At 46.3% G+C, this 27,568-nt stretch overlaps 1 protein-coding gene across 1 annotated transcript in view; it reads left to right on the plus strand.

Annotated features, from left to right (window-relative positions):
- LOC134566052 (piRNA biogenesis protein EXD1-like) overlaps positions 1–27,568 on the plus strand; it is a 73,782-nt gene that overhangs the window by 1,369 nt on the left and 44,845 nt on the right. Inside the window, exons 2-4 of the mRNA XM_063425764.1 lie at positions 14,300–14,442; positions 15,246–15,314; positions 18,131–18,173. Of these exons, the coding sequence (XP_063281834.1) occupies positions 14,300–14,442; positions 15,246–15,314; positions 18,131–18,173 (255 nt within the window). The remainder of the gene's footprint in view (positions 1–14,299; positions 14,443–15,245; positions 15,315–18,130; positions 18,174–27,568) is intronic.

Raw genomic sequence — 27,568 nt, forward strand, 5'->3', positions numbered from 1 at the left:
TGCCAGCTCACACGCCCACCAGTGATGCCGTTAGCCGGAATATGCCAACCTTACTAAAACATGCGCTAGAAAGCAGACCAGTGATATGACTGACGCCCCACTGGATTACAGGGAAAACCAAACCACTCCAGCTCTTCCAAAGGTAGGAAAGCTGGGTGGTCACATTTATGTGGGAGTCGGTGGAAGAAGATTTCGTCTAAGGCAAAGGAAAGGGTTTTTTACTGTAAGAACAATCAGGATGTGGAATTCTCTGCCTGAAGAAGTGGTTTTATCAGAGTCCATACAGATGTTCAAACAGCTACTAGATGCATACTTGCAAAGACAGAATATTCAAGGATATAATCTTTCAATGTAGGGTAATAACTGCTTGATTCAAGGATAAATCTGACTGCCATTCTGGGGTCAAGAAGGATTTTTTTTCCTAGCTTGTTGCAAAATTGTGCTTCAAACTGGGGTTTTTTTTTTTTTTTGTTTTTTTTTTCTTTTGGATCAACAGCAAAAAACAGGTGTGAGGAAGGCTGAACTTGATGGACGCAAGTCTCTTTTCAGCTATCTAACTATGTAACTATGTAACACTATATGGGACATGGAAGGGGGGGAGTGGTTGGAAGAACACTATATGGGACATGGAAGGGGGGGAGTGGTTGGAAGAACACTATATGGGACATGGAAGGGGGGAGTGGGTGGAAGAACACTATATGGGACGTGGAAGAGGGGGGAGTGGTTGGAAGAACACTTTATGGGACATGGAAGGGGGGGAGTGGGTGGAAGAACACTATATGGGACATGGAAGGGGGGGAGTGGGTGGAAGAACACTATACGGGACATGGAAGGGGGGGAGTGGGTGGAAGAACACTATACGGGACATGGAAGGGGGGGAGTGGGTGGAAGAACACTATACGGGACATGGAAGGGGGGGAGTGGGTGGAAGAACACTATACGGGACATGGAAGGGGGGGAGTGGGTGGAAGAACACTATATGGGACATGGAAGGGGGGAGTGGGTGGAAGAACACTATATGGGACATGGAAGGGGGGGAGTGGGTGGAAGAACACTATATGGGACGTGGAAGAACACTATATGGGACATGGAAGGGGGCGAGTGGGTGGAAGAACACTATATGGGACATGGAAGGGGGGTAAGTGGGTGGAAGAACACTATATGGGACATGGAAGGGGGGTAAGTGGGTGGAAGAACACTATATGGGACATGGAAGGGGGGTAAGTGGGTGGAAGAACACTATATGGGACATGGAAGGGGGGTAAGTGGGTGGAAGAACACTATATGGGACATGGAAGGGGGGGGAGTGGGTGGAAGAACACTATATGGGACATGGAAGGGGGGGAAGTGGGTGGAAGAACACTATATGGGACATGGAAGGGGGGGGGGAGTGGGTGGAAGAACACTATATGGGACGGGGGATAAGGAACACATTTATTTTCTTGTTTTCCTACTGTAAAAACTAGGTGCGTCTTATGGTCAGGTGCGTCTTGTAGAGCGAAAAATACGGTAACTGTGCTGTTAGATTATGGAAAGACAAATACACAAGCAAAAGAAAAATTGAACGGTGGTACAATCATAAATGTATAGCACTTCTCAATGTATCTGGATGTTCTAACACCGCTTGTAAGACATCCACAGATCAGCCCCTAGGTAGCAAGATAGCACAGTGCCGAGTCAATCCTGCAGCCCAGAACTGTTCCCTAACAGTTTATGGCATAATTGGATGAGCAGAAGCGTCATTGGTCCAACTGGTGCCGATGCCCTCCCTTGGTAAGTGCGGAAATGTTGATGGCGTGGAGGAGTACACCTCTGGCTGTCTGTGGCTTTTTCCAAGGGCAGGTAGGTAGTGGGCCCTTATACATCTTTAATGCACTCTGAGCTGCATAAGCCTTCTTCACAATATGTGGAACCAGACTCTCTGCAGGTAGTAGGCAAGTGGATATAAGAATTCATGTGTCTCTGTTAAGCTCCAACATGGAAAGCTGCAGTCTATGGTCGCACCTCAGCCAGTGAGTAATGACCTTATCCAGACTTTATGGTAGCAGGACATAAGATTCAAAGGAGCACGTGACATATGCTGTCTTGGAGAGAACATTGACACCTCCCTTAGAAGTTGACAGTGCCTCTGTAACACAAGCAGGTAAAAAAGGCATATCCCTCAAGGGCAAGGGGGGAAACGGGGATCTAAGCACTGGCAGCTGTCTATGACATGAGGATAGATGGTTTGGCTGCCTACCACACATACAGTTCACCAAGTAGGCTACAGGTAAGCCTCAGTGTTGCTGCCTAACGTCTTAAACACGTTCATTAGGTATACTCTGGAGCCCCCAAGAGTGTAAGACAAAAGCAATCAAGGTCATTTTGTAGGTTAAAGATCAACGGTCCTCTTAGAGCTCTGCAAAAACACAACCGCTCAGCTTGACAGTCAGGCCCTGCCCCACATTACAGTTCACACATAATTCATTTTGTATTAAAGGACCACTATAGTGCCAGGAAAACATACTCGTTTTCCTGGCACTATAGTACCCTTGTTATGGTACTTTTTCAGTAAACCAAAATGTTTAAGTGTCTATCTGTTCCTGTCCAAATTAAAGAGAATTGAATTGCGTATATACGCTGAAGTAATTCAGTCTGACACACGGAGTTCAGGTTAAAATAACTTCGAGGAAATTTATTGGCAAGTGCAGAATCAGCGGGCGCGCAGGCCCTTTTAAGAGACATTTTCGTCATCATTGGTTATCAAGATAACAGTGAATAAACATCATTAATTGGATTAATTGTTAAGTGTCTGGGTTAGTGTCCACCTATCAATATAATTAATTGGATCAAAAGCTAAGTGGTTAGTTCCGTGTCCACCCACCAAGAGGTGGTACTTTTTCGGACACGGGTGGGGGACAAGGGGTCTTGAGCGTCATTTTACTCGGTCGGTGATGTCAAATCTCGTGGTTAGGTGCAAGGTCTCTTATGAATAGAACATTTCATTACTACTGTGTTCTCATGGCCTTTAAATTATACTATGTTGCGAGTTAGGGGAAATTCAACAGTTCCTGGGTTAGTCATATCCTTATGGAGAATACAGTCTTTGTCTATTGTATTAGATGTGCTGAGAAATACTGTCATGTAATGTAGTTTTCATATGAAGAAGTCAGGTTATGAGGACAAAATGGAGGATTTGTCACAGTATCAGGTTAATACAGAGTTAGAGCAGCAATTCAATATATATACAATAAGATTTTTTTAATAATTCTACATCAGTCCCCCCTATGAAATGTTAGATTCTAAGAGATAAAAACTTTATTTGTTAATACCAGAAGACGTGTTAGCCCAAAGGCACAGAAACCCCGTGGCCGCTAGCTAGGTGTTAATGCAAAGTGCAAGTCTGTCCCTATTTTCTGACCCTACTAGGCTAGCTCATCTGTCAGTATGGCTCTCGAACACTTCACACCCATGGGTATCCCATGGCAGCTAATCCACCACTTCTCCAACACGGGGCCTTTACCATTCACTGACAGATGCTGTCCCTAAGGTGGTCCCTTCCTAGAACTCTCGCACTTTATCATCAAAAGGGATGGATTGCAGCGGCAAACAGGGTGAGTTGAGATCCTGGAAATCTTGGTCATCAACATCAAGTAGTGTGAAAGTGGGTGCCGCTTGGTCAATAGTCTTCGTGAGAGCTTTCCTCAGGCAGGGGAAGACACAACAAAAGAGAAGAGCAAAGATAAAAAAAGAAATTAGTATTGCCATACCAATATACATTAAAGCCTTTTTCCAACCCGTCATCCAACCAAACCATCTGTCCCAGGGATCTTTTATCCCGGAATTCCTTTTTAATTCTTCTGAGAGGTCATTTAATTTTGCTATGGCTAATGTAACTTTACCATTAGGACCTGTGTTTTCTGGGATGTAGGTACAACATGTCATGGTGTCGGGCAAAATTTTACATACCCCTCCTTTTTCGGCTAGGATCATATCCAGGGCTATTCTATTTTGGAAGGCCATTTGGGATGTTGCCTGCAATTGTTCGGCTAATCCCTGGAGGGCATCTCTGGTGTAATTAACGAAACGCTGTTGATTGTAATAAATGTAGTTTATCCAATTTAAGTTCTTGTTTGCAGTAACTATGGTAAAAATTGATTCAAATCCTGCAGCAACTTCATCTCTTGCTTTAAATTCATTGGGTACCCCCCTAGGCACCCCAATGGCATCAATGTAAATGTGAGGGTCAAAACTTCCTTTTACTGGGGCTTCACGCTTGGCCTTAGTGTGGCTGGACTCATGGGTGTTGGTGTGTGTGTCAGAAATAATGTGTATAGGCATAATGGCCTTGGCCAATGTACACTCCCCCCACCACTCTGTGTCCATTCTGGATCTTAACTGTAAATCCCCACACAACCAGTAAATATCTCCCAGTGACCTAGTGTGCTGCTGCAGCAAACGTACAGGAACAGTTCTATAGGTAGTACAATAACCTGCGGGAAAGTTACCCACAAATTTACCAATCCCATCATGTTTGACATAGCAAGTGTAATTACCTTTATATACGGTAACACCATGAGGAGGTCTTACATTTTTGGCTATAAGAGGATACTCCGCTGTCCATGCTTGACATTGAGACCTGTTGAAATTATATTGGTAGGCAAAAAGACTTAAAATGCAATTTTCTTCATCTACTGGCAGGGTTAAAGGTACAGTGCCCAGATGAGGCCGGGCACCACCACACACATAGCATGCGGTTCGGTTATGTTTGTTGGCATTATATTTCATCCATTCTAACCATAGGTTAACATCATTAAAACCTGTTTCAGCGGCCATAGTATCTTCAAAGGTGGGGTTAGCAATGGCCATCATGTCCTTAAAGGACTGGATGTGTGGTTTTAATGGGTTTGTGACCATATGAGTAGCTCCTCGCCACTCAGGGGAATTACACATATCTTTAAGGTAGAAATGCCCTAATTTAGTATAGGAACCCTTTTTCCAGTACATTCCCAATACATACTGGTCTGCATCTGTTGGGCTTGGATGCTCAACATTAAGAATTAATTTCATTGGTGTGCCTCCTCCAGGCTTTCTCAGAGTCATTCTTTGAAGGAGGGACCTACCATGATCATCTACTTTAGATAAGGCACTTTTTGGCTTGTAGCCCCAGGAAGGTCCGGCATTCCATCCCGCCGCCCCCCAATGGCCACAATTATGCCCCCATTGTTTGTCAACTACACAAACATATGGATCTTTTACATGAGGGATATCTCTATAGATATTCTGGATTTGTGTTGTAGTGAATGGGCATTCTACGATGTCACAATAATCAAAGGTATAGGTAGCCACACGGGTACATGATGAATTATACCAGAAGGTGTACCCACTAACATCTTTAGTGATGGCTACTTGCTGGGCCTTAATTAAACTAATTAAGGAGACAATGTACCAGAGGTACATGGTTGTGCGGTATCTGCTTCCTCTGGGGCAGGAGACTTCTTGCAGTGGGAAGCGTGGATCCAATGTGGCCTGCCGGCCAATTTGACGGAAGTTGCGGTGATCAGGAGAACTTGGAATGGCCCGTCAAATCTTGGTTCCAGGGTGCTTTTCCGCACGAACTTCTTAACCAGAACCCAATCTCCGGGAAGCAGGTTATGGGTACCTGTGTTCAGATCAGGATCTGGAATTGAAGAGAAAACTTGGGCATGTATTTTGTTCAAGGCACTTGCAAGTTCAGTTACATAGTCTATTAAAACATCTGATTGAAGCTGTAACTGCTGTGGATAATAACAACCTAGCCTGGGTGCTGTCCCAAATAGAATTTCATATGGGGATAACGAGTGTTTCCCTCTAGGTGTGTGCCTAACGCTGAACAAAGCTATTGACAGACTTTCTGGCCAGGGCATTTTTGTTTCTTGTGACATTTTTAACATTCTGGCTTTTAGAGTGCCATTCATGCGCTCTACTTTACCACTACTTTGTGGGTGGTAAGGGGTGTGGAAGGCTAGGGTCACTCCCAGAGCAGTCCAAATTTCTTTAGTCACTGTTGCTGTAAAGGCTGGGCCTTGATCACTTTCAATGACTTCTGGAAGTCCAAATCTACATACAATGTCTGTAAGTAGGCGTCTTGCGGTTGTTTTTGCAGTGATATTGGCTACAGGGTAGGCTTCTGGCCAGCCTGAGAACATATCCACCATTACTAGTGCATATTCATGAGACCCACTCTTGGGCATTTGGATATGATCAATTTGAATTCTCTGGAATGGGTACATGGGTTTTGCTAGGTGCTTTGCAGGCACCTTGATTGGTCTTCCTGGATTACATTTTGCACAAATGACACAGGCCCTGCAGAAGCTGTTGATCAGGGTTGTGATTCCAGGTGCTTCATAATATTTTTGAATGAGGGCGGCCATTAGGTCTTTTGACAGATGTGCAGGCCCATGGGCCCATTGGACAACTGCTGGGTATAAGTTTCTTGGAAGGCAAAATTTAGAATTGTTGTAGTAAATTCCGTCCTTTAGGACAGCTCCTTTCTTCTTCCATTTCTGGATTTCTTCAGGGGTAATTATAGCTTGTTGTTCTCGTAGAATTCTTAGGTCAGTAGGAAGAGTTTGTAAGGTAAAGATAGGAACTTCTTCTTCTTGACCGGACACTTCTTCATCCACTTCCTGCAAATTTCTGGCTGCTTGCTTAGCAGCCTGATCGGCCAAATGGTTGCCCTTTGCTTCATCTGAATCCAATTTCCCATGTGCCTTTACTTTCAAAACGGCCACTTCTTCAGGGAGTAGGAGGGCATCCATTAGTTCCTTGATTGCAGAGCTGTGTTTGACTGGTGTACCGGCAGTGGTAAGAAATCCTCTTGTCTTCCAAATGAGGCCGAAGTCATGTGCCACACCCAGAGCATATCTTGAATCTGTATAGATGTTGGCACGCTTTCCCTTGGAAATCTTGCATGCTGAAGTCAGGGCTTGCAATTCAGCTTCTTGCGCAGACATTGCTGGCGGTAGAGGTGATGACTTGAGAACTTCCTCTGTTGTGGTTACGGCATATCCTGTATGGTATTTTCTTTCTTCATCAGCATACCTTGAACCGTCCACAAACAGAGTAAAATCCGGATCCGGTAATGGATTCTCATGCACAGTTGGTAAGTGTACTGTTTCCATTTTCATCTGTTCGAAACAGTCATGAGGAGTTTCTGGGTCATAGTCATTTGTTATAACTAGGTCTTTAAATTCTCTTTCCAGGAAATGTCGTGGCCATGCTTCAAGAAGGTCAGTTGCTGGGTATTTGGCAATGCCATTTTCCTGTAGTTGTGATTCATCCATGGTGGCCCATAATTTTGCCATGGGCCCAAGGTCATTCCATGATCTTGTCTTTAACTTGGTAACAGGAATATGTGGAATAGCAGTATCCCAATGATGGTATAGGTAATTGAGTTCTGGGGGCAGTTGGATCAGGACCATGCTGTTGCCTTCCGAGTCACAATAGAAATCTTGGGCAGTGAGCTTTACTTCAAACCAGTGGTAGAGCTCATCTTCATAGCAAGGTTCAGGAGTAATGTCTGGCTTGTACCACATGGTACAGAAGGCGTAATCTGGACCTTCACAGAGAGGTGTCTTGTCCTCGTGAAAAGTTAAATGTGGATGCATTTTCTTGATACATCCACAGAGAAGGTAAATGTAGGTTTCATCTGTGACAAACCCATAGTAGATACCCCCCTCAGGGAGTGGAAGAAGAGTGGATGGGTTAAGAACTTGACACCTTTGTATAGAAATGTTGTCAGGCAGAAGAAGATGACATTGCAGACGTAGGTGTCTAGCGGGAGACACGTGCTTGAGCTGGACTTGGTTGATAATGGCAGAGATGTCATGAGGGGCCAAAACAACCAACGGGTGGCCAAGGACCAGGTCCGAAGTTCTTTCAATAAGTTCTCTTGCAGCAAAAACAGCCCTAAGGCAGGAAGGGGTCCCTCTAGCCACAATGTCCAGTTGGCATGAAAAGTATCCAATAGGCCTCTGGCGGCCTTTTAAGTCATTGGTTTGGGTAAGAACTCCTGTAGCATGACCTAGTCTTTCAGAGACAAATAATTTGAAAGGCTTGGTATAGTCTGGTAGGCCCAAGGCAGGAGCAGAGACAATGGCACGTTTAAGAGATTTGAAATTGTCCAGAGCTTCGTTGGTCAGGCCGAATGGATCTGACTTGAGTGCATCGTAGAGAGGTTGCATAAGCAGAGAGGCCTCTGGGATCCATGCTCTGCAGTAGGAAATGAGGCCTAAGAAGGCATGAAGAGATTTTGAAGTCCTTGGGGGTTGAATGTCCAGAATTGTTCTGACTCGGTCCCGAGTGAGATGTCTGGTACCTTGAGATAGGCAATGTCCAAGGAAAATCACAGAGGGTTGACAGAATTGCAGCTTGAGAAGCGAAGCTTTACATCCTTGTTCTGCCAAATAGCAAAGCAGACTAATTGAACATTTTTCAGTAGTGGGTATATCATCTCCACAGAGCAACAAATCATCCACATACTGGAGTAAAACAACTTCTGGGTGTTCAGCTTGCCATGGGTCAAGAATAGTACACATGGCTTTGGCAAATTGACTTGGAGAATTTTGTGCCCCTTGGGGCATGACAGTCCATGTATATTGTTGCATTTCATGGGTGAAAGCGAACAGGTATTGACAGGATGGATCTAGTGGAACACTGAAAAAGGCATTAGCTAGATCAATGACTGTGAAATACTTTGCAGAAGGTGGGACGCCAGAGAGCAGGGTATGGGGGTTTGGTACAAGAGGGGTGTCCAGGACAGTGGCTTCATTGACCGCACGGAGATCCTGAACCATCCTGTACTTTACTGGCTCACCTTTTAGAGTCTTCTTCTTCACAGGAAATAATGGAGTATTACATTCTGATTTACACTCCACTAAAGCACCCTTTTCCAGGAGCGCTTTGATGTGAATAGAAATGGCTGCAGCCTGTGCTGGTTTTAGAGGATATTGTGGTTTCCTTGGTAACTTAGCTCCTGGGATAAGCTTAACCACCACAGGTGGGACATTTAGATGACCTATATCCTCTGGGCCTGAGGACCATAACTTAGCAGGCACCTGAGTTTTTAACTCATCTGGGAAATTGGACCTGGGTTCTGCTGCTTGCTCATTGGGTATATCTAATTGCAGCATCAAAGGTAAGGAGCACAGGGCTGAAGTGTCAGAAACAGATAGAGGTGTAGACATTTCTACCTGTCCATCTGGAGTGAAGGTTATAGACGCCTGCAGGCGTGAAAGGACATCAGCGCCTAACAGGTTAATTGGGCATGTGGAGGAAACTACAAAACGAGCAAGTAAGCTTGTGCCAACCCGCAGAGGGGTTGTTAGAGGACTGTGTCTCGGTTGGCCATCCACTCCAACACAGGAGACATCAATACTTGACAAGAAAGATGGGTCTGGCAGGTCTTGTTCTCTGAGAACACTTCGGGCTGCGCCTGTGTCAATAAGAAATGTGGTAGGTTGGCCTTCAATGGGTAAAGTCACTGTGGCAAGTGGCCCCCCTCCCTTATCCCCTGTAAACACTGCCATGACAGGGGTTAATGACACAGGTTTGCCAATTTCCTAATCATCATCTGGTTCCTCAACAATTGGAACCGTTTTCATGGTCTTAGGGGCCGGGGCAGGCTTGGGAAACTTTTTGGGCTCCCCTGTAGGAAACTTTTTGGGCTCCCCCGGTTCCCTTTTGGGTTCTGGACAGTCACTTCTGTAGTGTCCCTTAGCCCCACAATTAAAACATGTTACGTCCTCTAACTTGACACCCTTGGTGCCAGGGGTGATGGGGGTGGCACGGGCCACCATGAGAGGAGCTGAATTGGGTCTTCTGGGGGTTTGGGCAGATTCCAAACCTCTAGCAACTAGGAGTAACGTATCTAGGGGAACAACCTTGTATTCAGGGCGTGCAGCAATGATTCCCTTGCGTATGGAATCTTTAACACCTTGGACAAACGCACCTGATAGCATTTGTGAATGAATTTTGTCAGTGAGATCAAATCCCAAATCTGTAAACATTTGATATAATCTTGCATGAAACCTTTCCACTGATTCTCCTTTGTCTTGCACAACATCAGTAAGGCCAGCAGCTTGATCTGCAAGTTTATCCTTAGCCCAATCTCTCAATTGATTGCAAAAGGTTACTCCGGAGGGATAATCAACATCACTTGTAAGCAGATCTGTACTAAGGTGGCGGGCCATGCTGGGCCAATATGCATCCCCTGCTTTAATAGCACAAATGCTCAGTAGGTCACGCCAGGCGGCGGAATAAGTCTTTTGTATCTGAACTATCCCTCGGTAAAAAGGCATAGGCTGTTTCTCTGGGTCAGGGAGAGATTTCATTAAAGCACTAGCTTGTGTGGGGTTAAAAGCGACATATTTAGGAGGGGCCTGTTCTCCCCGACCCTGATGGCCGAAGGGATCTTCAATAGAACGGTGGGCTCTCGCAGCCTCCATTGAACCCTGGGACAGCCTGTCATCCTCTTCCTCATCTAGCTCTATTATCTGGGACCTTCTGCGTGAGGGGAACACCTGAGGAGACAGGGCCGGGGGATAGGAGGGAGCTCCGGAGGCGGGAGTTGCCATTGGGTCATAACCTTGGGACCGGTAATCACCGGGAAGCACCGGCATCAGGGGTGCTGAATGGCTGGGGGCCGCCATATTGGAGGCGGGGAAGGAAGTTGCATTGGGGTTAAGGGAAGACGTGGCGGCCATGTTGGATGTGGGCACGTCCGGGGCAGACTGAACCGGACTGGGCATGACCGGAACCTGGGGAGTGACTTGGGGAAAGGGGTATGGCCAGTGAGGATAGGGGTATGGGAAGGGGTATGGCCAGGCCATTTGGGTGGGAGTTGGGGCGGAACCTGGAGTGGGCAGTGAGGTTGGGGAGGGATTAGCAGAGGGGGTGGGAAACTGGGCTGTGGTCGGGGCGGGCGAGGGAGAGGGTGGGGAAGAGTCAGTAAAGGTGCCTGAAGGAGGAGGAGCCGGAGTGGGATCAGCAAGATTGACAGTGGCAGGAGAGGAGGGGTTAGTGCACTGGGCAGATGCAGATGGGAGGGTAGGATTATCTACGGAGACAAAGTGTGAGGAAGGAATGGCAGATGAGATGTTAGCATTAGACTCAGAAGGTGGCTTGGGGATGGATGAGGATGATGGGAATGTTAGGGAGGGAGAAGGGGAAAAGTAGGATCCATCAGAATTTAGGACCGGGCAAACGGGAGAGGTGACGGGATGGGGATTGGGAGGATTAATCAGCTGGCAATCTCCCATTACTGACTGGATCTTTGGGATAGACATCCCCCGGGCGCCATTTTGGGGCGCTGGCTGAGGAAGAGCCCCAGCAACACAATTATTATGATACACAAACATTTTCACACCCTTGTGAATTATTTCTTCTTCAACCCAACCTTCTTGCTGAATAGCCTTTGCTACTCTGTACCATGCTTCAGCTGTTTTTAATAAATCATAATTTGCAAGCTTGCCTTTCTTTTCCATCAACAATCTACGCCAACTTTCTGGTTGTAATCTACCACATGTCGGCACAGCTATTTTACAAACTTTTGCAATCTTTTCAACACCTTTAACCATCTCCTCACCCTCTCTGTCATCAACTAAATCACATGCTAACCAGCCCTTACTGGGCTTACTTAAATCCTGCCCCATGATCCCTTCTCCCCTACACCAGCGTCCCAGATATAGGGAAAGATAAGGAAAATTGAACCGGAACGTCTACAATGCTCGACTGCCACCTGAGAATCGTGGGTCTTTCTCAAGTGCGTCTTCCCAAAACGTAGACTAGTCACTGAATCCGCCTACCCGGGGTGGTAGACACGGATTGGAGCGAGGTGAGAAGTGTGTGACCAATCACTTCTCTATTAAGAGGAATGGGAGTGGATAGTATAATAGTACAGGAAGTGTAGAAAAGGTAAAGAGTAAGGGAAGAAAAAATCCTTAGAGACAGATACAGGAGTTTAAATGACTCCACATTAAACAAACAAGACAACAGTACAGTTGAAATACAGTGCATGCATCACAGTTCAAATGAAATCAACAGTAATCCCTTTCCTTCTACATGTGCTTACTCCAAAGTCACCTTTCTCAACCTCGTAGTGTCCCCGCTCGGAGAATGACTTCCTCAAGTCTCACTACCAGCGGCCAAGGATAACAGCTAACACCGGTCCGAAATCCTTTCTAGCCTCCCTCGTTACAGCAGTCCACTTAAAGTGGCCACGCCACCCTCACTCCCGTAGTGCCCTTATAAAACCCACTCTATAAGTCTCACTACCACGTGATGCGGAAAACAAGCAATGCCTGCCTGAATCCCCCCAGGAAACTGAGTCCCCTGCCACAAGGCTAAGTCTCCTACCACAGTTAAAATAATCAGTGGACCTTCAACTCAACTAGAGCCGAAGGGTCCGGGTCAGGACGTCCCCAACTCAACTAGAGCTGGATGGTCCGGGTCAGGACGTCCCCAACTCAACTAGAGCTGGATGGTCCGAAAGTGCACAGTGAAGCTAGCTAGGCTATCAAAGTGACACAAAATTGGATCACAGGAAACTATGATTCTACACAGATCCCACAATTCCACAAACTTCTTTTTCCTTACAGCCACAGCCACGAGGCTCCTAAAAGAAGTAAACAGGCAAAGAAGACCCCCAGGAACACATCCACAGGTCAACCCCCCTTTTTCCCTACAGCCACAAACACGTGGCTCCTAAAAGGAGTAAAACAGGCAACAGGACTCCAGGCAAATCCCCCGGGTCCACCCCCCCCTTTATCCCAAAAGGGGAAAACAGACAAACACAGGACCCTCAAGCAGAACTACCACTGGTCCACCCCCCCCCTTTATCCCAAAAAGGGGAAACAAATAAACATTCAGCCCGGGCAACCAAACTAGACACACCCAGGCAACAGATAGACTAAATGCAGGTAACAAATGGGTAATAAGACTCCGGGCAAGATATTACCTGTCTTTGATGTCCTCCCGGGAAGCAGTCACAGACACGTGGACGGGTCAATCAAAGGGGCCGGAACATACCGGTGGCTCTGCAGAAGTCTCTACCGTGTACTTGGAGGTGATCAGTCTCCCTTCCTTCCCCCTGGATTCCTCCGTCCACCCTTGTCTTCCTTAGGACGGCTCACCGGCCAGACATAGCCCGGAGTCCCTGTTCGGGCGCCAAAGTTGTTATGGTACTTTTTCAGTAAACCAAAATGTTTAAGTGTCTATCTGTTCCTGTCCAAATTAAAGAGAATTGAATTGCGTATATACGCTGAAGTAATTCAGTCTGACACACGGAGTTCAGGTTAAAATAACTTCGAGGAAATTTATTGGCAAGTGCAGAATCAGCGGGCGCGCAGGCCCTTTTAAGAGACATTTTCGTCATCATTGGTTATCAAGATAACAGTGAATAAACATCATTAATTGGATTAATTGTTAAGTGTCTGGGTTAGTGTCCACCTATCAATATAATTAATTGGATCAAAAGCTAAGTGGTTAGTTCCGTGTCCACCCACCAAGAGGTGGTACTTTTTCGGACACGGGTGGGGGACAAGGGGTCTTGAGCGTCATTTTACTCGGTCGGTGATGTCAAATCTCGTGGTTAGGTGCAAGGTCTCTTATGAATAGAACATTTCATTACTACTGTGTTCTCATGGCCTTTAAATTATACTATGTTGCGAGTTAGGGGAAATTCAACAGTTCCTGGGTTAGTCATATCCTTATGGAGAATACAGTCTTTGTCTATTGTATTAGATGTGCTGAGAAATACTGTCATGTAATGTAGTTTTCATATGAAGAAGTCAGGTTATGAGGACAAAATGGAGGATTTGTCACAGTATCAGGTTAATACAGAGTTAGAGCAGCAATTCAATATATATACAATAAGATTTTTTTAATAATTCTACATCACCCTGAGGGTGCCCGATCCTCCTCCGTTCCGCCCCGGCAAGAGCTGCGCGCGCATTCAGCCGGTCGCATAGGAAAGCATTATCAATGCTTTCCTATGGACGCTTGCGTGCTCTCACTGTGATTTTCACAGTGAGAATTACGCAAGCGCCTCTAGCGGCTGTCAATGAGACAGCCGCTAGAGGCTTTGGGGAAAGGCTTAACCCATTTATAAACATAGCAGTTTCTCTGAAACTGCTATGTTTATAAAAAAATGGGTTAACCCTAGCTGGACCTGGCACCCAGACCACTTCATTAAGCTGAAGTGGTCTGGGTGCCTAGAGTGGTCCTTTAACTTCACTAAACAGGTGATATCTTAAATATTATACACTTTGTGAAATTACAGGTGGCTGAGGGAAGCTGTGAACCTCAATGAAAAATTTTGGAACAGAATTATTGGTAGAACAATTCAACTTACAACCTATTTTGGGATGTACGAGGGTGTCTTAACTAGTATTGATACGGGTCACGCCATTCTGCTAAGCAAAGGTAAGTCTACAAAATGTAATATATGCATTGTAACAAATCATTTCACTTGGTCGTACAAATCAGATTAACAGAGCAACAACATTTTAATATCTGATTCATTTTATAAAAAAAAAAATTCAAATGTATATGTGTGGGTTTATGTTTGTGTTTTTTTGCCAAAATAAAAATCTGCTTTTTCACATGGGCCTTTGTTCTAAAGGCTATCTATGTAAGTTGAAAAGCTAAAGGAGAACTGTCACTCATTCCTCACTGTGGTAAATCCTATTAAAGCTGGAGTGTGCGGCGGTAAGCAATGACATCACACTCTCCTCCGCAGCTGTTTCTTGTTCAGTACCACATCATCCCCAAAATAGAAGTCTCGCTGTTGACCATTTTGCTTTAAAGTGTTCTCTGGGCACCACAAAGGAATGCGTAGAGAAAAAAATTGCAGATGTTTAAATTGTTACATTTATTTACAGCAGTTTATAGAATTACAGGTATTTGGAATGGCTTTTTATAGCAGAGCAAACGGTATTGCTCCTTTAACCAAAACAGCAGACCCAGTTGAACCTATTGGTATGGCTCCAAAGGGTTTGATAATTTAGATCAATGCCAAATAATGTTAGTGATGTTGCAGTGAAATTTTTTTTTTTGTAGACTGGTTGTATATTTCTTTTAACCCCTTAAGGACCAAACTTCTGGAATAAAAGGGAATCATGACATGTCACACATGTCATGTGTCCTTAAGGGATTAAAGCAATACAGTTTTTTTGCATTTGATTTTACCTACCAATTAACCAAAGATTTGTACTCTTGTCTTGTAGTCAAAGATTTGAAAACTAGCCAGAATGTGCAAGGAATACAGCCATTTAAGGGTTCAGATATCCTACATGGTAATTATTTAGCTATTTTTTTATCTAATATATATTACAGTAATTCAGTTGACCTAAAATCAGGTGGAAAAAAATTATTTGTATGATGTTTATTTTCCCCTCAAAATTTTATTTGTTAGATTTCTATTTATTCAAGTCATCGTATATAAACTGTAAGCACATGTGAAAGAGGCGTAGTTGTCATTGAACCAATTGCAGAATTTGCAGAGAACCATAGTACAGCTGTCATTTGTAACTGATGCTGAGAAAAAGTATTTAATTTATATACTATGCAAGGTAATTAGTGCATCACTTCAATCCAAAAAAAATATTTGATATGTACAAAGATATTTAGATAAAGATTGCTGACTGCATTCTGTACACTGATTTATATATAAAAGATCTAGCCAATAATTGTAAATCAGAAGAAAAAAAATAATTTTAAATGAAATCATTGTATAGATTCATTAAAAAAATACATATATAGTGCATACAGAGATAAACGCTGGGTTCTCTTGCAGGGTACAGCGTTTATTCCAAGCAGCACTGCTCTTCTCACGATCCCTCCAACCAGCTATCTTTTCGACAGATCAGACGCACACATTTCTGCAAGGCGACCATAATGGGGATCATGGCAACAAAAACCTGACATCTCCCAGCCTCCACCTGTATTGGATCCAAGTATTCCCAGTACCCTTCTGGGTAATGGTGAGATCCAACCATTATCATCTATACTTTTTTTTTTTTCTTTTGTACAGACATTTGAGTACTTACCGTATATACTCGAGTATAAGACGAGTTTTTCAGCACATTTTTTGTGCTGAAAAACTCCCACTCGTCTTATACTCGAGTGAGTGTCTGTATTATGGCAATTTTCATTGCCATAATACAGACTGGGGGGAGAGGGGGGCTGGCAGAGCTGTAACTTACCTTCACAGCAGCTCCTGTCAGCTCCCTTCTCTCTCCTCCGTCCGTGCAGCTCCCAGGTCGGCTTCCTCTGCAACTCTCGCGAGAGCCGCGGGGTCAGAGCGTTGCCACGGGTTACCGTGGCAACGCTCCGCGCGGCCGCGAGAGTTGCAGAGGAAGCTGACCTGGGAGCTGCACGGACGGAGGAGAGAGAAGGGAGCTGACAGGGGCTGCGGTGAAGGTAAGTTACAGCTTCCTGCCAGCCCCCCTCCTACAGCCCATCCACTGGACCACCAGGGAGTGAGAGCCCCCCTCCCTGGCCAGCTAACAGGCAGGGAGGGGGGACGAAAAAATAAAAATATTAATAAAACAAATAATAAGAAAAAAAAATATTAAAATAATAACAAAAAAAATAATACAATTAATAATAAAATAAAAAATAATTACCTAAAAAAAATAACAAAAAAAAATATTAAGATAATAATTAAATAATAATTAATAAAATGCCCAACCCCCACCAATGCTCTGCACACACACACACACACACACACACACACACACACACACACACACACTGCACTGCATTCATTATATACACACTGCACTCATACACACACACTGCACTGCATTCATTATACACACACTACATACACACTGCACTCATACACACACACTGCACTGCATTCATTATACACACACTACATACACACTGCACTCATACACACACACTGCACTGCATTCATTATACACACACTACATACACACTGCACTCATACACACACACTGCATTCATCATTCATTATATACACACTGCACTCATATACACACTGCACTCATATACACACTGCACTCATATACACACACTGCACTCATATACACACACTGCACTCATATACACACACTGCACTCATATACACACACTGCACTCATATACACACACTGCACTCATATACACACACTGCACTCATATACACACACTGCACTCATATACACACACTGCACTCATATACACACACTGCACTCATATACACACACTGCACTCATATACACACACTGCACTGCATTCATTATATACACACTGCACTCATACACACTGCATACACACACTGCATTCATATACACACTGCATTCATTATATACACACGCTGTAAATAAATATTCAGTTAATATAATTTTTTTAGGATCTAATTTTATTTAGAAATTTACCAGTAGCTGCTTCATTTCCCACCCTAGTCTTATACTCGAGTCAATACGTTTTCCCAATTTTTGGGGGTAAAATTAGGGGCCTCGGCTTATATTCGGGTCGGCTTATACTCGAGTATATACGGTAAAAGGAATTTGAGTCTTTTTTTCTTTCTAATTTTTTATTTTTTTAGAATTTCCATAACTCTATTGGCTGGCACTGCAAGTGCATCATACACAATTACAGTGTGGACTTTGGTATCTGGTCTCTTAAACATATTTACTAAACAGTTCTTTAGGCAGACAGTTTACAGGACATATGAATTATCCACTTGCAATAATCTCTGTATGCACTATATATGTAATTTTTGAATGAATTTATACAATGATTTAACTTAATGAATTTTTTTTTCATCTGATTTACAAATATTGGCTAAATCTTTTATATTTAATCAGTGTACAGAATGCAGTCAGCAATCTTTATGTAAATGTCTTTGTACATATCAATTCTTTCTTCTTTTTTTTTTTTGATTGAAGTGATGCACTAATTAACTTGCATAGTATTTAAATACTTTTTCTCAGCATCACATTTGGAGTGTGGTATCAATATTTTGTTTTTTGTAGATTTTGCCTTGAGGTTATTAGGTGGGTAACCTCGATACCTGCACCCAGTTACAGCCTTGAGTGCCAACATACACTGGTATTGTTTTCATTTGTAACTATATTCTTTGTGTCTTTGTGTGCTCCAGTGGAATTGTTGCAAGATCCAGAACACAACACTGCATTTGGAAGGTTAGTTTGCATATTATGGGCAAAAGGAAATACATTTAAGGGGTTAAAAAGAGGTGGTGGTAAGACCAGTGCATGTCTCAGATTAACCCCTTAAGGACCAAACTTCTGGAATAAAAGGGAATCATGACATGTCACACATGTCATGTGTCCTTAAGGGGTTAGCCAACTATAATCTACAGGCATGGCCCTTATCTTGTTTTCTCTTTCTTATATAAAACACGCAAAGTTTATTACAAGCAAGGTTTACTATATAAGAAACGCAGTCTTTTCTCATGCCATACTACTGTTCACTTTGAGTTGCCAGTATATCTTCTGTTGTGGCATTACCAGCATTTCCGTACCTTTCATGCACAGCAACAACAAAAAAAGGTGGAGATTGCAGTAGATGTCCTGGCGCGGAGGGAATTGGCAGGGAAGTGGCTGCAGGGATAGGGATAGTAAATGTGCTAGATGGGTAACGTATACTAAACACTTAAAGCCATAGAGAATAATTGTCTTTAAAAGTAATTAAGACATTTTGAATACGAACAGTAAATCAAGTTGCCCTGAGCTCTGTTTTGGAGACAATGCTTTGCAATCTTGCTATATGTATGTCCTTGACATCATACCTGCCTAGTTTAAGTGCAAAACTTCAAACATAAATGCAATAGTAAACCTAATATTTATTTTAACAAAAATGTTAAAAAGTGGAGCGAGCAATAAAAGAAACAAAAAAAAAAACATTCAAACTCCTTAAAGAAGCCTTTATCTTGTAAAAAAAACAAAAACTTTTGGGACATTAAAAAAGGGAGGGGGGCGGAAACGGGATGCTGCAAGTCCCATATAAAAAAATCCAACAAACCTATACACATCCAATGGGAAATATAGAAAACAAAAGAAAGGCCTGTGCCACACTTCAAGAAATAGCTCTTAATACAAAGTAATGCCCAGCAATATGGACTTTGTCTATGCCACTCATTTTGTGGGATAATGAACAAGTGACCAGACAACATATAAAATTGATTAAATAAGCTATTGATGCTTTATTTCAAGTTTCAGGTTAAACCTACATTGATTTTATAATATATCTAAGCCGGGTCTGTCCAAAGTCTATGGGCCGCATCTCAATACTAAATGCCCGACCCATTTCCCAACACAAGGAAATGTAACTCCCCCTTTGGATGGCACTGTACCTAGTCATGATCTTTCCAATGTACGCCTTCTAATCATAGTGTCTGGCACATTAAATTCTCTGTTCAAGAGGGGCGGAGTCTGGCAGCCGATCAGAGCAGACGCAGGGTGGATGGGCTCCGTGGATACCCAGTGTAACCCAACGAATATCGGCCACCGAACCCCTAAAAATAACACCAAGGCGACCCAGAACGGCAATGGGGAGGAAGACAAAAAAACAAAAACCAATTCGACCCGCACAGGGGACCAGCATACGAGATCTCTTCCACCAGGCGCAGGGTGCCTACGGCCCCAAGATGGCCGCCGACCTCGAAGATTTTTCCGACTCCTCTGAGGATTTCTATCCGGAGGACGCCACTATCAGCTTACCTCCAGAGAGACCCCAACAACCGACACCAAGCCCAGCGGCAGCAGAACCAGTCACGGCAACGCTATTGAAGACTCTCCTAGGAGACCTGCAGAAAACTCTCCAGGCGGACGTCGCACAGCTACGCACAGACCTCGAGGGCCTGGTGAGCCGCATCGACGCGGCCGAAGCTACCTCCACACGGCAAACACAAGCAGGCCAAAACCGACCAGCGCTTCGTGGCAATGGAGGATGCCAGGCGCCGCAACAATTTAAAGATACGCGGAATTCCGGTGGATATCTCAGCAGAAGAAATCCCTCACCTCTTGAGATGGCACTCGGGAGCTCTGCTGACACCTAAACAAGCCAGGAACATTGGCTTTGAGGCAGCCTTCTGGATCCCCGGAGAGCTCCTGAGGCGGCCCCCCCGAGACCTAGTGGTGAGATATAAAAGCCCGACAGACAAGATGGCGGTACTGGCAGCCCTGAAGGGATCCACCACCTACACCTTTTGAAGACATGACACTAGCCTTCTATGCGGACCTGTCAGGGGAGATCCTACAATGGCGCAGGTCCCTACAACCCCTCACCTCACTGCTGCGGGGGAAGCAAATTACCTACCGCTGGCGCACACCGCGCATGCTACGAATCCAACATGACAACCAGACCTACACCATTCAGACATCCAGGAAGCAACCGCCTTGCTGCCTCAACTGGGCTTACTCACGGAGGGGCTGTCAACCACAGCTGCACCTGAACAAACAGCGGCAGCACCGAGATGGGACCCGGCGAAGACTGTCCCCTTCATCCCACGGGGAAAGGGGAAAGCCGCACTCGCAGCACCCACCACCTGAGGGCAGATCAAAACTCCCCTACTGCAGGACAATACACCACAGGCGACAACCTGGTTCATTGTTGTTACCCTCCCCACCCAAAGGCGAAACCCAACCCAGGACTGGCCTCTAAGGCCCCTGTAAAGGACTACTGCGAACTTCACAGTTGAAGATGCCCCAATTACCTGTTTCATAAACGTCTGGTATATATTGTTACCTTACACACGCGATATTAGATGCCAGGGGGCTCAAATTTCAGGGCACACCCCATATTACACACCTGCAAACAAAATACCAAAAAGCCCAACTACAGCAGTTACACTCGCAACCACAGGGCAGCCCGACCGAGACTGGCCCATCCAAAGCCCGTCCACTTACTCTTGCTCATACCTCCCTCCCCTCCCCCGGGTCACAGGGGCTACCAAACCCACATGGCAGGCCACAAACCACCCGACTCTCTACGACCACACACATCGGGTGCCGGGAATGCCATGTTTCCTTGAGACAACTAGCCAAGGCAAACACCAGCAAATAAGAGACACACACACAACATTACGCAACTAAACCATCGCTCACTACACGACCTACGCCTTGCCACCACTTCTTGAATGCCTCCAGAAACAACACTACTTAATTAAATATAAAATTATGCAGTCTAAACAAAGCCATATTATTGACCAAAGTTGAATGTTGTTATTGCGCTTGAAACAGCTGTTGTGGCAGTTCAGGCATATCTGTTACTATTTGCACATGAAAAATAAAGAATAAAAAAAAAAAACTATTCTCTGTTCAAGAGCAATGGAGGTATCCTTCTCCTTTATTAATCTTTTTCCCTGGTCACCACTTACTCCTCTTCAAATGACTAAAGTTGGAGGCAGATGTTGCTGATCCTAATGACCTTTTGATACAACTATACTGTCTGAGAATTATCCATAACTATGTTATACTTGGCAAACTTGGGGGAAAAAAAAGTGAATGTGAATGCTTCATGTACACTCTTGACTCTATCTGTTCCATGACAAACTTCCTGTAGCTGAAACTATGTTGGCATATGTGTTGTATTTAACATTCACAATAAAAAGAAAGGTTTGTTTAAAAAAAAAAAAAAAAGTTTATTACTACACAGGAGGGAGTGGAAATCATTTATTATTTATTTTGATTATTTTTACCTATTTGGATTAGTTTAGGCAGAAATATTAACCCCTTCAGGACCGCTGACGGTTCAGGACCGTCAGCGGTAAAACGTGCGTTTGGACCGCTGACGGTCCTGAACCGTCATAACGGTTTTGGGCTACTTACCTGATCGCCGTCGGTCCCACGGCGGCGATCAGCTCTCCTCCCGGTCCAGGGGGACTGCCTGTCTGCCCGGGCAGTCCCCCCTCGGCAGATCAGGACCCCACGGCCATGTGATCACTCGATCACATGACTGCAATAGGGGTCTTTGTATCTGCCTGCAGGGGGACTGTCTGTGCTGACAGGCAGTCTCCCTGCAAGTGTAAAATCATAAAATAAAGTAAAAAAAAAAACAATCAGTGTAAAAAAAATTATAATATGTGTATATATATATATATATGATATATATACATGTATTATATCTATATATAATATATGTATATGTATCATATATATAATGTCACACTAAGTGTATTTTTATATTTATATATACGTATATTAATATAAAAATACACTTATATTTAAATTACACACGAATATATACAATATATATAATAACTATATATATGGTATATATATATTATTATAAAATACAAATAATATGTTAATAAAAATAAATAACAAAAAATAAAAATAATTTGTAATAATTAAAAAAAAAATTATATATATATATTCAGTTTTATTCTAACAGTATTTTGATATTGATATATATATATTTATATCAAAATACACTTAGAATGTAATGATATGGGGCGTGGCCGGACCGTGCATGAGAGCAGACGTGTAGTCTCCGAGCTCCGTGCCCTCGGCCTATACTTACAGCTACCAAAGCCTGCAAAAGACCCCTAAATGGTCCGTACAAAGAGGCACCTACTCCTGGGTACCCCCCACACCGGTTCCCCGAGGAACAGTAGAGGTACCTTAGACGATTTTGTGTCCACACCGTCGGACTCTCGCTCCGCCGGGCCTACTACAAAGATGGCGTCGGCTTCCCCCGATGCAGAAAGCGCGGGAGCCCCATCCGAAGATGGGGAACAGGCGGATGCGCTGACACTGATCCGGCAAGAACTCTCACGGATCTCGTCCAGCATGCTCACTAAAGCAGACTCTACCGGGATGCTGAAAGAGTTTCGCGCAGCAATGCGAGAAGAGATCGCCTCCATGCGCACCGAGCTGACGGCGGTAGAGGTGAGAGTGGAGGCCCTTGAGACTGAAGCGGAGGCGAGCCGGTCCCAACACAGGTCTGCTGAGGTTGCCGCCACAAGACAAGGCAACCTCTTACTCACTCTGAGGCGGCAGGTGGAGGACTTAGAGAACCGGAGCCGCCGCCAGAACATCCGCATCCGAGGCCTACCTGAACCAGACTCAACCCCGCTGTCTGAGACGGTACAGACCCTGTTTAGGCAGATCCTAGGCCGCAACTGCCCAGAGACCATCCAATTCGACAGGATCCACAGAGCCCTGGGCCCCACGAGGCAAGATGGGAAGCCCAGAGATGTGCTATGCTGCCTACACGCCTATAGCCTGAAAGACGCACTAATGGCGGCCACCAGGGGCTCAGACTCCATATCGTTCCAGGGCGCAAACGTGGCGCTGTTCCAGGACCTCTCCAGCCTGACCTTAGACGCTAGGAGAGCACTACGGCCCATAACTGCCATACTACGGGAGAAAAATGTGCCCTACCGCTGGGGCTTCCCGTTCAGCCTACAGATTCGACAGGGCAATACCTGGCTACACATCAGATGGCCGGACGACGTGGCCCCCACTCTACGTGCGTTACACATACCCTTCATACGCACCCGTAACTGGCTCCTAGAGACACCATTGGCACCCAACCGGAGACGAGGTACGGGCAGCCCACCGCCAGACGCGAGGAGAGAACGAGACCCCCCGGCTCGGATGATTGGAGGCCCGACGGGATCTGAAGAGTGACCCAGAAGAGATCTACAACTGAGGTACCTGGGATGGGCATCGAGGTTGACCATAGTGGGCAGTAGTGGATAGGTTGGGAGGGGGGCCTGAACCTCGGACACTGGCCTAAGGTGACTCTGCTGCTGCCCCCCCCCCCCCCCCGCGCTGGTCGACATCGCCATGCACTTGGGACGCTATCCAGTAACTACGCTCCCCACCTCACCCCCCCCCCCCCCCATTGATAACTTTGGGTCAGCGTATTTACCAAGCGTCAGCCCCTCCCTGGGATTTGGGTGGGGGACCGGTTTCCGGACAATACCACCCGGATGGGACTCGGGTGAACTGGCTAAAACGACCCAACTTGAAAGTTGCTTTTGGGGTGGCATGGGTAGGGGAATTGAATGTGTGTAAATAATAGCAATAGGCCCAGTAACATATGGTGTGCCTCGCGGCCCGGGGGGATGGGGTTTGAAGATCAGTCCGTTAGCCTTGATTTAAGCCCCCTGCACTGTAAAATATTAACCGAACCCAGAGAAGTACCTAGACCTTAACCATAGTTTTGCTCAAATCAGACCGGCCGAGGGCCGGACGTTGTAGTATACGACACACTAAATCTCTCTTATCTGTTATCACACTGTACCACATTTACACTGATTGCATTGAGTATACCTGTACGGTTTCTGTTCACGACCCCGAGGACAGACTGCGGGTTACAGACGGGAGGACCGCGGGCGACTGAGTCACTTAAAGGGCTTGGGGACTCAGACCTGTCGGACGCCTTCCACACAGTCAAGTCCATTCACTTTTGATAGCGGTAAAACCGCTATCTCCTGACCTCTCTCCCTACCTCACTGACCACCCACACCCCCCCCCCTGACAGTTGCCCTACCCTTCCCCCCCCCCCCCCTGACTGCACTCCTCCCTCCCTCCCACTCTCCGAACCCACCCCCCCCCCCCCCCTTGTCGGCTATGGCGGGGAGCCCTGGTGGGGGTTTCGGCCCGGCCCCTCTGCGCCTCTGGACCAACAATGTGAGGGGCCTTAACACCCCGGAAAGGAGGTCTCATTTGCTCCGGTCCCTGTGGACGGCTCGGGCCTCCATAGCGTTCCTCCAGGAGACCCACTTTAAAGGTGCTGCTCCCCCCCCCCTGAGGGACTCGAGGTTCCCAACTGGGTACTTCGCAAACCACCAGTCAGCTAAGAGAGCAGGTGTGGCAATTCTAATCTCCCAACACATCCCGTTTTGCTGCCTGGATACGAAAATAGATCCGAACGGGCGCTACTTATTCCTAAAAGGCACAATTGCCGATAAGAAATATACACTGGCCACGATATACGCCCCGAACACGGGACAACACCGATTTTTATCAAGGACCCTCCAACTCCTAGACAGGTTCCGAGAGGGACTACTCATAATAGCTGGGGACACTAATGTCCCATTAGACCCACGTCTCGACACCTCTAGAGGGTGTAGCTCGCACTCCGGTCTCTGTGTCCGGACGGTAGGGAAGGCCCTGCGTGATTCGGGTTTGGCTGACGCTTGGAGAGTGCTCCACCCGGAAGACAGAGACTACTCGTTTTACTCGCAGGTCCACCACGGTTACAGCCGCCTGGACTATATCCTGATTGCTCAGGAATACCTACACCTCCTTCTGACCTGCGACATCCAGACGACCGTCTGGTCAGACCATGCCCCGGTACTAGCCACGCTGCGCTCTCCCTTATTTAAACCAAGTGACAGGCAATGGAGACTAAATGAACAGGTGCTTGGAGATACAGTTGTGTGCACAGACACGAGAGAGGTCATCCGACGCTACTTCCTAGAGAACCCGGCCACGGACACCTCCCCACAAGTTCGATGGGAAGCCCACAAATGTGTCCTCCGAGGCCACTTTATTAGGACATGCACAAGACGCAAACGGGACCAAAATCACGCACTGAAGGACCTACACAAACAAACAGCGCAGCTGGAACTGGCACACAGAGCTGATCCGACCGAAGACAACCTCCGCCCCCTGCTAGAGGCGAGGAGGAACCTACGCTCCCTCCTGTCCAGGAACCTGACACACACACTCCGCAAATCCCGGAGATTCTTCTATGAGAACTCGAACAAATGCGGTCGCCTTTTGGCTCACATGCTCCGCAAGAAAAGGAGACAGTCCCGCATTACTCTCCTGCAAAAGGCTAATTCGCCCCCTGAACGGAGGCCACAAGCCATCATGGAAGAATTTGGAGAGTTCTATGCGAAACTATACAACCTACCGAAGGAGGAAGGAGCAGAGGCGAAACTTCGGAGACGTGCCGACATTCGGGAATACCTGGAACAGCACCTCACCCAGAGACTCACGCGGACCCAGGCTGAGGACCTGGACGCCCCCATCACCCTAGAGGAGCTCAAAGGAGCCCTTAAGGCAGCAAAAGCGAACAAGGCGCCGGGTCCCGACGGCTTCCCAGTGAGATATCTGCGGACATTCGAAGAGTTGCTCATGCCCGAACTACTGACAAGCCTTAATTCGTTGCTGGATGGTGGGAGGTTCCCAGAGGATACATTGATGGCCACAGTAGCGGTGGTCCCCAAAGAGGGTAAGGACCCTACATCCTGCGCCAGCTATCGACCTATCTCCCTCCTTAATGCGGACCTTAAGCTTTTTACGAAGATCCTGGCCCGACGAGTAGGGGAGGTTGCACCGGAACTGGTGCACCCGGACCAAACTGGCTTCATCCCAGGACGTGAGGCGAAAGATAATACGACCAGAGCCCTCAATATCATCCATTCCGCTAAAACCACCTCCCGAGGGGGCCTCCTGCTCTCCACCGACGCCGAGAAGGCTTTTGACAGAGTCGACTGGCAATTCATGGAAGAAACCCTCCAGGCTATGGGTTTCGGCCCCAACATCAGAACTTGGATAGCAGCCCTATATACGTCACCGAAGGCCCGCCTGCGGATTAACGGAGCACTATCCCCCGCTTTCCCCATCAGCAACGGCACGCGACAAGGGTGCCCCCTGTCCCCCCTCCTGTTTGCCCTCACGCTAGAGCCCTTTCTGGCGGCGGTCAGACGGGATGGGGGTATTACGGGAATACAGGTAGCCAAATCGGAACACAAAGTGGCCGCTTATGCGGATGACTTACTCTTCTTTATCGGCAACCCGATAGTCTCGCTCCCCAATCTACTACGGTCCTTTCGAACGTATGGAGCACTCTCCAACTTACGCCTGAATACGGAGAAATCCGAGGCTCTGCCCTTGGGGCTCCCCCCCGGCCTAACAACCCATCTAAAGGCAAACTTCTCATTTCGTTGGTGCACGCAACGCATTAAATACCTCGGCATCTGGCTGATGAGCGACCTAGCAAAGATGTTCACGGAAAACTTTCTCCCCCTCCTACGGACACTGGCCGCGGACATGAAAAGATGGGGGGGATCCTGTATTTCATGGTTCGGGAGGATAAACGCGGTGAAGATGAACCTCCTACCGCGCCTCCTGTACTTGTTTCAGACGATCCCCATCAAAATCCCCAAAACCTTCTTCAACGAGATGTCCACGGTCATCAATCGCTTCGTCTGGGCTTCAGGAGCAGCCAGACTCCGACACACGCACCTGACTAGACCAAAACGCCAGGGTGGAGTGGCACTTCCCTCGGTCCAAACATACTACCAGGCAGCTCACCTCCTCAGGGTGATAGAATGGCACGTGCAGGACTCAGATAAACAATGGGTTAGTCTAGAGCGAGCTGCTTCCAAAGAGCGCCTGCCCTGGATTACCTGGTTGCCAAAACCCGCACAGACTAAAGAAATCAGGTCTCACCCACTCATTGGAGCTACACTGCAGATCTGGGCGACTCTACGTTACAAGCTCGACCTCACCACCAACCCCAATCCGCTGACCCCAGTGATCTACAATCCAGAGATTGCCGGAGGTCTGGCCCCAGGGGACATCACAGGCCTAGGCAACCCGAACGCCCC

This window comes from Pelobates fuscus, chromosome 6, assembly GCF_036172605.1.
Source record: "Pelobates fuscus isolate aPelFus1 chromosome 6, aPelFus1.pri, whole genome shotgun sequence".
In the NCBI taxonomy this organism is placed as follows: domain Eukaryota; kingdom Metazoa; phylum Chordata; class Amphibia; order Anura; family Pelobatidae; genus Pelobates; species Pelobates fuscus.